The sequence below is a fragment of the Vulpes lagopus genome, chromosome 4 (assembly GCF_018345385.1).
Source record: "Vulpes lagopus strain Blue_001 chromosome 4, ASM1834538v1, whole genome shotgun sequence".
Lineage (NCBI taxonomy): Eukaryota > Metazoa > Chordata > Mammalia > Carnivora > Canidae > Vulpes > Vulpes lagopus.
This window is the reverse complement of record NC_054827.1, coordinates 71,172,753-71,185,092: the sequence shown is the minus strand read 5'-3', so window position 1 is coordinate 71,185,092 and position 12,340 is coordinate 71,172,753. Positions and strand designations below refer to the sequence as shown.

General features: G+C 33.4%; 1 protein-coding gene across 2 annotated transcripts in view; it reads right to left on the bottom strand.

The window, feature by feature from the left end:
- Positions 1-1,139: 1,139 nt before the first annotated feature.
- The window catches only part of CHD1 (chromodomain helicase DNA binding protein 1), a 73,243-nt gene continuing 62,042 nt past the window's right edge, over positions 1,140-12,340 (bottom strand). For both annotated transcript variants that reach the window (XM_041752208.1, XM_041752209.1), the window contains 5 exons: positions 9,026-9,204; positions 6,267-6,363; positions 5,284-5,335; positions 4,552-4,762; positions 1,140-2,700 (listed from right to left, as the gene is read on the bottom strand). In XM_041752208.1, the coding sequence (XP_041608142.1) occupies positions 2,355-2,700; positions 4,552-4,762; positions 5,284-5,335; positions 6,267-6,363; positions 9,026-9,204 (885 nt within the window). In that variant the 3' untranslated portion in view covers positions 1,140-2,354. The remainder of the gene's footprint in view (positions 2,701-4,551; positions 4,763-5,283; positions 5,336-6,266; positions 6,364-9,025; positions 9,205-12,340) is intronic.

Sequence of the window (12,340 nt, the reverse complement as noted above, 5' to 3'; positions counted from 1 at the left end):
ATCTTATAGAGAATGTTCCCTGTTATATTTATGTACTAATGTTCTCCATTGTGTTTTAATAAGTTTATGGCTTGTTCCTCTTCTACAGGATTGCTGACTTCTTACAAATAATGAACATATTTTCCATCAATTAATGTTACATACAGTTTTAGGTTTTTCATTCAATTCAACTAATTAGGTGACTGAAATATTTAACTAAATGTTAAATCAGAGCCCATTCCATTGCCTCAAAATATGTAATACTGTTCTATGAAATCTGTACAATAGGATATAATACAAATATCCCAACTACAAAGTGATGATTAAAAATGCCAACCCTGATCTGTTTACTGTATTAATATAACTTCATTAAATATTATATTTTTTCATTAAATGCGATCTTCTACTAAATACGGGAAAAAGTGGAAAAGCTTAAAAATGTATACTGGCACTAAATTGTTTTTATCACTTTTATATTTATATAAATTAATGTTTAAAAACTGAGTTATTCTTCATATGTTATCTGATACGCCAGAAAAAAAATAGATTATCATTCTTCATGGTAACTTAAAGAGGGATCAATACTTTTAAAAAAAAAAAAAAAAAGGAAGGAAAGCTTTGTTTTGTACACATAAGATTTTAGACCTAAATGGATAAAAGGAAAATATTTAAAAAATAAATCCATCTATGGATAAATTTCTGTAGACTGCTCCCACAGTTAATAAACAGGGACACATTTAAGAATATTACAGGCATATACCAATATATTTATATTTGTCAAAGTTAAGATTCAAATTTGTTACATCACAGCACACATCCAAAATGTATGCCAACATGATTCAAAAATCCCCACTGAATATAACAAAATAAAAATCTGTGAATAAATATAAGGCATTCTAAAATAAAATCTGCAGAAAACCAACAAGAGTCCAACAAAGATTTCTATGATCTAAATTTTACTTCATAGATTCATATAGTCTTCAAAATAGATTTAGTTGTAGTGCCACACGTTAGCAATAATCAACTGCTTACCAAAATACCTTTTTCCTGGTATCTAAATGTTACTACTAAAAACAAAACGAAACAAAACAAAAAACAAAAAAAAAAGTTAAGTGCTTAAGGGAATAAGAATGCAGCAGAAAATTACAGGAGCCCACATATCCTTTTTCTTAAATTTAATTTGTCATATATAAGGTTTTTATATACAATCAGTGTGCATTGTAACAGTTTATATTAAAAGTCAATCAAGTTTATCTAAAATGTTACCTGGCTGCATAGCACATTTGACATTATTGCCCACATGAAAAGGGAAAACAAATGGATTTACAATAACTTTTGGCCATTTTGGATTCTGTAAAGTGTTCATACACCTACCCTTTTAAACCAAATGCATCTGAAAAAAATGTTTCCAGAGCATGCAGTTTAGATTTTACATATTATCTCACCATTTTGTTACTACAAACACAATATTTACTAAAAAAGAAAAAAAAAAAAAAAGAAATAACATGTATCTAATAAAATAGTCAATATAAAAAAGAGGACTAATGGAATTAAGTGGCCCCTTTCCCCATTTTTTACATTCTAAACAATGATTCCATCAAGACAAATCATTAAAAAGTGTTATTACACTGATAAATTTTTTTAAATGATAAGAAGGCCTGAGTTGGTAGGGAAAGGAACAGTCAAAAAAAGCCTGAGAAGGGAAAGGAAGTAAGGAAAGCTCATTTAATCCATTTACAATAATTTACAGCCATTTTTATGTGTGTATGTATGTATGTGTGTGTAAAAAGGCATAATAGATCACAAACAGGAAATTCCTGGCTATTTTACAGATATAAGTACAGAATTTAAATATTCAAGCTTGTGATGAAAAGCGGCAAGGTGGTCGCAGTGTACAATGTAAACAAGTAGCTTTGGAAAGTGAACAAAGTCCTTGAGTGTTTTTTCTTTATTAAGAAAAGAACTCTCTTTCATTCCTTCCTGAAACATGATCACAGGTCAGAGTTAAAGTTCATATACAAACATAATTTAAATGGAGGTCAGTCTAAAATCACTGACTTAAAAACAGTTTTATCCAGCCTATATGGAAGGGCAGTGTTGAGGTCCCTGTAATAGTAAACATTTTCCATTTCTTTAAAAAAGAAAAAAAAAAAAAAAGTACTACAGTATTTGTAGTACAGTGCAGCATAATCCTTAAATATAAAAATATTTTCTCTTCTGTTGGGATAATAGACCTTGCATCCTGGAAAGAAGTAACAATACTGCTACTGATAGAAGATCTGTTTATATCTTTCAAGTCATGTAAGGCAATTACTGTGTTGGTTTATGATATATGGCTAAAAGAAAAGTCCAGAAAGACAAAGTATCAGTTTTTGTTATGTTTTCCGACTACTCCAGGTATGCTCAGGTGTACTTTTGTGTTCAATTGAATGTTCAAATGGAGATCTGGAGCCATAAGGAGATCTCTGATCTAGTGGTGATCTGGGGCCACTACTGGAAGCTCTGTGGTCCATTTGCCAATCTGAGTGATACCTATAATCCCTGGAAGATTTATGGTGTGTATACTCAGAACTTGCCCGATGGTCTGAATGTAACCGATGATCTGAATGAGAACGATGATCAGAATGAGATCTATCCTTTATACTTCCTTCCAAATTTGACCTGTGATCTCTACTCCTGTGATCGTCCAGTTTTCTGTGTTTCTCTCTATCACTGTAATACCTAATAAAAGATAAATTAGAATTAAATTGATACTCCAAATTAATTGTTTACAGATTAAAAAAAATTAAAAAATAAAACACAAAAATACTTTAAGGCATCCTTTTAATTGTGTATTAAGCTCTGTGTTTTACTATAAAAACTTCCTAAGTGAGCTTCAGTCATTGGACCTATCTCTGCATGCCTCTCTGGAAAAATCATTCAACTCACAAAATTAAAGTGAACCATACCTATCTCTGCATGCCTCTCTGGAAAAATCATTCAACTCACAAAATTAAAGTGAACCATACAGAATACCCCAGACAGCATCTAAGTTTACACGCCCATTTTATTTTCTAATTATTTTTTAACTATTTAATACTTAATATTTATTTTTAATTAAAGCATAATTGACATACATTATCATACTAGTTTCAGGTATACAACATAGAGATTTGAAATTATACACATTATGAAATGCTCACCATGGTGAAGTGCAGTTACCATCTGTCATTATACAAAATTATTACAATACTGACTATATGACTAAACTGTACTTTATATCCCCGTGACTTATATAACAGTATAACTGGAAGCCTGTACTTAATCCCCTATACCTATTTCACCTATCCCCCCCAACCCTCCAGACAACCATCAGTTTGTTCTCTGTATTTAGGAGTCTTGTTTGTATTTTGGTTTGTTCACGGTTTTATTTTAAGATTCCAGACACAGTGAAATCATATGGTATTTGTCTTTCTCTGCCTTATTTCACTTAGCTCACATGCCCATTTTTCAATTGGTTACTTTTTACTCTACGTAACAATTACATTAATGCATCTTAATTATCTGGAAGTGGGGATTAAGATAATGGTCTAGAATATCCTTGCAATCAGAGCCTTTTATGAACCTCCAAACAGAAAGAAAAAAAAAAAAAAACTTCTAAAATGCAGTCTGTGAACTAATTTGCAGAAGAGAATTTTCACTAGTTGGGGAAAGGTCATTGTTATAAATTATATAAATTATGTTCTATAAGCCTGTAAAATTATAAATATTTATTACTACAAACAAGGCTTTTCATTTTGTGCCTTTTTCTAAGAGCCAATCTACAATTGACATAATTATAATGTGACAGTGCTTCCACTACAGAGAAGAAATTATTGCAGTGAGCACAACTAAAATGCAAAAAAGCAAAAAAAAAAAAAAAAAAAAAATCTATTAATTTCTTTACCTCTGACCTTTTATTCTCAAGTTTTTTTCTTTTGCTTTCATAGTTATCATTAACTGATGAAAATATTCCTTTACCAAGTAAAATGTATTTTGTTGTTATTATATTCAGATTGTTTACTACTCAAAGGCTTCAAAAAACAATAAACTGAGAAAACTTCCTGATTTCAGGACTTCCCAGATTGCCGTGATGAAGTTTAACCTCAATAAAGTGTCTCACATCAGTTAATTTTTCCCCTTTGTGTTTTGTTTTAATGGAATGGAACATAGAACCCGCTCGCTGAATTTCAGTCATAGTCCATTGAGCTTTTATTTGACTCTATTATTGTTGAAGAGTATTTGAACCAATATTCTAAAACCAACCAACAGAAATGAATCCCTATGACTTACCAATTATAGAACTCCCTACATTTTCATCTCTCACTGTACTTTCATATTTATAATTAAAAAAATATTTTATAGAAATTCAGTTCGCAATATTAACAAAAAGTATTATGTATCAGTTTTTTTTATTTGTAAGCAAACATCTTTATTTCACTCAATATTTGCTATTATTACCTGAATACTGAATTGGATGAAAATGTCAAATATTATAAATTAAAAAAAAAAGTCATGAATAGGCAAACTTTCAGAACTAATTGTCCAGTTTACCTGCTTTCTTGCTTGTAATGATCCCAGTCACGATGATCTTTACCATTACTAAAAGAAGAATAGGGTCTTTTCCTAGAGTCACTCTTTTTGTAAGAATCTCCCTGATGCCGGTCTTTATGATGATCATGATACTGAGATAAGTGTCTATCAGATGAATAACTGTCCCTGCTACTATCATCGTGATTTGTATTCTCTTTTAATCTTTCCACATCTGTTAGATAAAGAATACAGCTTTTGTTAATGATGTTTAAAAAAAAAAGAAAGAAAGAAAAGAAATACATGGTATACAAACTTTGCTGCTAGATTATAAGAACTCTTTTCTCAACTCCAGCAAAACAAAATCAGTTGTCCAACAAACAGACACTTTAGAGATGGTCTATAAAAGCAGTAGAGTAAGGCCTACAAAGGGGTTACTGTATTCTGAAATGTGAAAAAAAACAACTAAAAAATATAAGGCCCACTCTTCTTAGACTATACTTTTGTGAGTCTTGCACCTACAGAATACATTATTCTAAATAATATTTTTAAAACTTACATTCATTTTAACAATTATTCTGTAAGTTCTAGAAACAAAAGGTTGATTTATAAAAGGTTAATTTAACAAGCTAATATAAAGGATTACTGTTTAAGATAACAGATTTGACTTAAAAATGTGAGTATATATTATGTAAAGCAAACCTGAAAGAAGAAAATAATTTTTAAATTTACTCTAAAACAAGTGGTAGCACTTACCTGGATTTCTAATCACTTGAGCATTCAAGTTGCTGTTCTGGTCATTATTTTGCTAAAATAAATACACATATGTAAGAATCTTTTAAGTGGCTTCAAATACCTTTATAAAATAAGATAAACAAAACACCCTAAAAAGAAATCATGATGCTGAAAGAAGTCCTCATATATTAGGATGTAAAAATGTATCATTTGCAGACATCTTTTTTTAAAGCATAGACTATCCCACAACTTTCTTAAAAATTTGACTTTGAAAGAATTCTAGACTTAGAGAAAAGCTGCAAAAATAATACCTAAAGTTTCCATATGTCTTTTACTCAGCTCCTCCTAATGTTAATACCTTATATAACACCACAGTATAATCGTAACTGAGTAACACTGGTACAGGACTATGAAGGGAACTAGAAACCACATTCAAATTTTACATTTTTCTACTAAGATCTTTTTTCAGCTCCAGAATCCAATCTGGTATTCCATATTACACTGAGTCTTTATGTTTTCTTAATGTCCTCCAATTTAGGATAGCTTTTTAGTTTTTTTCTTGTCTTCAATGACCTTAACACTTTTATAGAGTACTAGACAGCTATTTTGTAGAACTCTCAATTAAAGTTCGTCTGATATTTTTCTCAGGATCAAACTAAGGTTATGCACTTTTGTCAAGAATTCCATAGAAGTGATATAACCTTTCTTAGTGCTATATTATACTGAGGGTTCGTGATATTAATCTTGGTCAAATGTTTAAGGTAGTTATTAAATATCTTGGAGGAGATATTCTGAGACTATCCCAGTATCTTGTTTTCTTGCCCACTAATTTTAGCTTCTTTCACAAGATCCTATGGGCAAAAAACTTTAATCGTGCTCTAACAGTGATTTTATAATTCCTTCAGTCCTTCTACATTTATTAAAGGAATTCTTCTATAAAGAAGAATATCTCTCAGTTTTAATAACAAATTAAAGGAAAAAATATGATGGATGCATTAATTTACCTGAGATTCCTGCCGTTTTTTAATAGCATGTTTATATAATTTATGTAATTTTCTTGCATCAAACTCTGTAAACTTAGATACAAAAATCCACAGGTTTCTAGGAGAAGAATAGGTAAATTAGTCTAGTGGAAGAATAGGTAAATATTTAAGCTTTTTCATGGAACCCTTAACCTCTAGATATAAACACACACACACACACACACACACACACACCACACACACAGAGCCTTCTACAGAACAAAGTCTAGGAGATTATTTCTAGTATTTTTAAAAACTTTATATGGCTAAGACTCCAATCTATTTTTTTTTAAGTAATCTCTACATGCAACATGGGGCTCAAACTCACAACCCTAAGGTCAAGAGTCACATGCTCCACTGACTGAGCCAGCCAGATGTCCTCATACGGTAAGATTCCAAGTGAAATTAGACATTAAGGGACGCAGGAGTAGTTCAGTGGTTGAGTGCCTGCCTTCAGGGCATGATCCCAGGTCTGGGATCAAATTCTGAATCAGGATCCCTGCAGGGAGCCTGCTTCTCCCCTCTGCCTGTGTCTCTGTCTCTCATGAATAAATAAAATCTTTAAAAACAAAAAACAAAAAACAAAAAACAAAAAATTAAACTTTAAGTTTTACTTTTCTTCCAAATCTCTGCATTTTATCATCTTTTAGAGTGAAAGGAGTAATCTATCCTAATTTGAAACCAAAAACGATGTAAACTTACAAATCAGGAAGGGACTCCTAAGAAACAAGCTATGTTAGCAGTCTGACTAAAGATAGCATCAGATAATGTGGATTAAGTAGTTTAAGAAGGGTCCTAAAGAATTTGTTAAAAAAAGTAACTGTATGGGGGTGCCTGGTGGCTCAGTAGGTGAGTGCCTGCCTTCCATCTTATGCTCCGGTCATAATCCCAGAGTTCTGGGATTGAGTCCCACATTGGGCTCCCTGTTTAGTAGGGAGTCTGCTTCTCCCCCTGCTTGTGCTCTGTCAAATAAATTTAAAAAAAAAAAAAAAAAAAGCAACTGCATGGAAGTTATCAACAGAGAAACTTTGAATCTGGTTCTTGAAAAATAAAAAGAGAATTCGGCTTTAACCATTTAAGCCACACACACACACACACACACACACACACACACAACTGAAATTTACTGTACCCCTGTTCTATGGTTCTGTGGTTTGGGGGTATAATAATTTGGTTTGAGAATAATTCTGTTTTATAGTATTTACGGAAAGCATTAAAACTCCAGTATATATATTCCAACTATAAATGAAAGATTAAGGCAGATAATATAGTACTTTAGGATTATTTCCTTTCCTTCCTCATAATTTATCTTTTTAAAAAAATATTTATTTCAGAGAGAGAGAGAGAGAGAGAGAGAGAGAGAACGCACATCTGAGAGCAAGGGAGCAAGAGAGCAAGCAGGGGAAGAGGCAGAAAGGAAGGGCTTGATCCTAGGACCCTGAGGTCACAACTTGAGCTGAAATCCAGTCAGATGCTTCCCGACTGAGTCACAAAGGTGCTCCTCCTATCTTATCATTATCATCCAATTGAAAAATATGCAGTGCCTTATATACACTTTATAAAGGGTTTGCAGATGATTACTAGTAGGCTCAGAGATATTCTCTAACTGTTCAAGGTCACAAAGCCAGGAATTAGCCAAGATGGGGACCAAGCACATCTGATGCCAACTCCAGGAATCATCCCATGGCATTAGGGGCACATGACTTCAGGCTATTATTATGCATGGTTTCAGTGTCATCAGTGTCATCAGACAGGATAGCTCAGTTTCATCTGTTTTTAAAAGCCTAGTGATCATAATCAACTTCCTGTCTCTATAACAACATGGGTTCTGGTTAAAGGGCACAAGGATAGTACTTTTTTCATTTAGTGTAATCACTCCTTCTGAAATATGTCATTAGTTTTTTGCTTTGATGTGTAGCTGTGCTGCAAAGAGCAAGGAAATCAGCAGACTAATAAACTGATATGACTGGTTTGTGGTCATTTTATAGTATTCCTAAATTGTTTAATAGTTTGGTTTTAACACTTATCTGGATCTGGAAATCATTAAGTGATTTGTACAGGATTATGGCAGTTCAGATTTACAATTTTAAGATCAACTGTGCTGCTGCTGCTTCGAAAATAAAGCAGGAAATAAAATTCATCTTACACTGCCTGAGAATATTAATTTTTACAAGGCTATTTATTCATACCTGAGTACGAACTGCTAAATTTACATGATAATACATTTTTGTGTCTGGTACTACAAATTCTAAAGATATTACTAAGAAGAATTTGGTGAAGTAGAGATTTCTAAAAATCAAATGCAATCTGAATTCTAGTGAAACAGTTTTCTTTCTTTTTTTTTTTTTAAGATTTTATTTTTTGGAGAGAGCACAAGCACACACGTGAGCACTGGCGGGTAGAGCGGCAAAGGGAGAGGGGGAGGGACAGGGAGACTCAAACTGAGTTCTGAGCCCAACGCAGGGCTCAATCCCAGAATTCTGGCAACAATGACCTGAGCTGAAGTCAGATGCTTAACCAATTGCGCCACCCAGGTACCCCTCCACCGTTTTGTATTTAAAGGCAGAGGTGACTCCAGTGGTTTATCATGATGTATAATTAAGCAACTGTTCACTAATAAAAAGATTTAAAGTTAAAGGAAAAAATGAAAACAATCAGAATAAGAAAAATTGAAATGTAAGACACAAAAAGATGGCTACATAATTATAAATTTAACATTTCCTGTAAAGTACATTACTTACTTTCTCCACTGCTTGATTTGTTCAGGATTTGTATACTCTTTTAGACATTCTGTGATATGGTCTCCAATTTTTATTAAACACTGTCTAGTATGCTCCAGTTGTTCTCTTTCTGAAAGGCCTTTTTCAGGCCTATCAAGTTGTTTCAAAGCTGCTTTGACAGGCCTCATTCTTTCCTTACACTTTAAAAGGGAAAATAACATGTGTTAAAAAGAATTCAAGAAAGATCTACTTCAATGGTATCTTATATGAGTAAATATAGCACTGTTTGATGCTAAAATTAGCATTAAAGCTTGCCTCACAGCTCTTAAACATCAGGGTTTTTTTTCCCTCATATTTTCTTCAGAAAGTAAGGTTTTCCATTATCATTTAAATTAGATCTTTGTGTATGTAAAAGCTTTGGATTTACTTACCTTCTGTAAAAATAGTTACTTTTTACCCTGTAACACATCATTATGCAGCCTTAAACACAAAATGTTAAGAAATAAAATGTCTCAAAACATAATATCCTAGAGATCCATTTTTTTTAAAGATTTTATTTATTTATTCAGAGAGAAAGAGAGAGAGAGAGAGAGAGAGAGAGAGAGAGGCAGGAGAAGCAGGCTCCACGCAGGGAGCCCAACATGAGACTCGATCCTGGGTCTCCAGGATCACACCCTGGGCTGCAGGCACCGCCAAACTGCTGTGCCACTGGGGCTGCCCCTAGAGATCCATTCTAATAAAGAATATGATATAAAAAAAAATAAGAATCTCCATAAAATATGCTGGCAAAGCTATTAAAAACAATATAGCTATAAGGATAAATGTCTACTCTTCTAAATCTTTGGGATCAAACAAAGCTGCTAACGAAATTTTACTCTTATATTTTGACTGGTCAGGGAATTGGAGATGCTTGATAAGAACCAACCTTTTCCTTGGCCCATGTTATCACTGATATGCTAATAAAAGAATGATATATCAAAAAAACTGTACGATTCAGTTAAAGTTTAGTAAGTGCAATAAAAGTAATTTTTAACCAAAACTAAAATAAAAATATTACTAAAAAAGCAAACTATACATAAATTTTACTTATATATACAAATGCAAAACAAATTTAAAATGAACAATAATTAAATTCTCAAGCAGCAAAATTGGGATAGTTCCTGGAAAGTTAAAGATGGATCAACTACAGACAATATATTTAGCTGATCCAACGCCATTACATTTTAAAAAGAAATCCTTACACTGCTGCTGTAGAAGGGCCATTCTTATTTAAGGGCCACACTTACTAAATTAAGTGTCTATGTATGTGTGGAATTGAGTATTTTATTCTATTTTATTTACCTATTTGTCCAAATCACTTAGAAGTTATCCATCTTTTGTCAGGAATAATTTAAATAACATTAGAATTACATGGTTTTTTTAGTTAAAATTAGAACTCAGCCAGGCCTGATGTCTTTTTTTTTAAAAAAAGCAAACTCTTTTCCTTTCTAATTTTTATTTTATTTTTAAAAGATTTTATTTATTTATTCATGAAAGACAGAGAGAGAGAGAGAGAGAGAGAGAGAGAGAGCAGAGACACACAGGCAGAGAGAGGAGCAGGCTCCATGCAGGGAGCCCAATGTGGAACTTGATTCCGGGACTCCAGGATCACACCCTGGGCCGAAGGCAGGCGCTAAACCGCTGAGCCACCCAGGCATCCCCCCTTTCTAATTATTAGCATTACTCCTACCTGTTCTCTACACGTCCTGTTTCTTGTTCAATTTTGGTAGTTTATATTCTGATAGAAAAGGATTCATTCAGCATATGTAATTTGAGTGCATACCATGTTCTAAGCATTGTCCCAGACCCAGGAAATAGAGCAGTAAATAAAAGAGAACTTTTCTTTGTGGAACCTGCACTCTAATAGGAGAAAGCAGGCAATAAATAAACAGGATGCAGTGTGTTGGATGGTAACAACTGTGATAAAGAAAAATAAAGAAAAAGTAGAGAACTTTCTACTTCATATAAGATTTCAGAGAAGAGTAATGTTTGAGCATACACCTAAAGATAATGAAGGAGAGTAAGCTATTTTGAATAGAGGAAAGAGGGATCCCTGGGTGGCGCAGCGGTTTGGCGCCTGCCTTTGGCCCAGGGCGCGATCCTGGAGATCCGGGATCGAATCCCACGTCGGGCTTCCGGTGCATGGAGCCTGCTTCTCCCTCTGCCTGTGTCTCTGCCTCTCTCTCTCTCTCTCTCTCTCTCTGTGACTATCATAAATAAATGAATAGAGGAAAGAACAAGTTCTTGTATGTTCAAAGGAATAGTATAAATGCCAGTGTGGCTGGAGTCTACTAAATGAGGGAAATACAAAGCAAGAGATGATAAGAGTTAATAAATGAGATGCAGTATCTTTTATCCTATTATTATGAATCTTTCATCCTGAGTGAGGGAAAGCCATTCAAAAGTATGAAGCAAAAAAATAAGAGGAGGTGAGTTTCTTCTCTCTGTAACAGTCATTATTACTCTGGTTGCCATGTAGAGTACGCACTGAGGAATGAAAGGGGTATAAGTTCAAGAGTGGGAGCCATGAGAAACAGCTATGAAGCTACTGAAATAATCGAGGGCAGAGACGGCTGTAGCTTGATGCAGTATGGTAGAGCCAATACGATTTACTCATTGACTGATACCAATAAAGAAAAAAAGAGGAATTCATGACTAATATCTATGCTAAGCCAAGGCTAAAGTTGGGAATTGGAACAATGATAAATATCTATAAAGCACTTATTAGATATCAGAAGCTATGTGCTGTGTAAAGACACCTCGTTTGATTCTGATGGTAGACCTTTGCAACACTATTTTATTGAAGAAACTAAAGCTTAGAGTGAAATGACATCTGTCAAACCCAGGTCTGACCTCAAATGTTGTACTCTTTTTCTTGACTGTTAAATTTTGAATGACATTTAGGAGACAAATCAGTAAGACACAAAGAAAATCAAGAGGTGTCAAATTAGGCAAAAGATGTAAAGGAAAATGACCAAGAAAAGGCCTCTGAGTTAATAATCAGAGCTATTTCCAAGTAAAATTTATATAGCAATAAAATCCTAATCATGCAAGCTCAGAAAGTCTGGTTCCAGAGTCCATGTTTAAAATTATTTCATTCTTCATCTCCATAATACAAGAGATTTTTAGGATCAATCATGAAGGTTAATGGAGAAGAAATTCATGCATTGGGCACAACAGGAAATTTTCCATTTCAGCTGTTATATGAACAAGTCAGAAGGCTAAGGAGGAAACTGGGCAAAAAAAGGTGGCAAGAGGTAAAAGGTACAATTTCACCTAACTCAGTAATGAACAGGG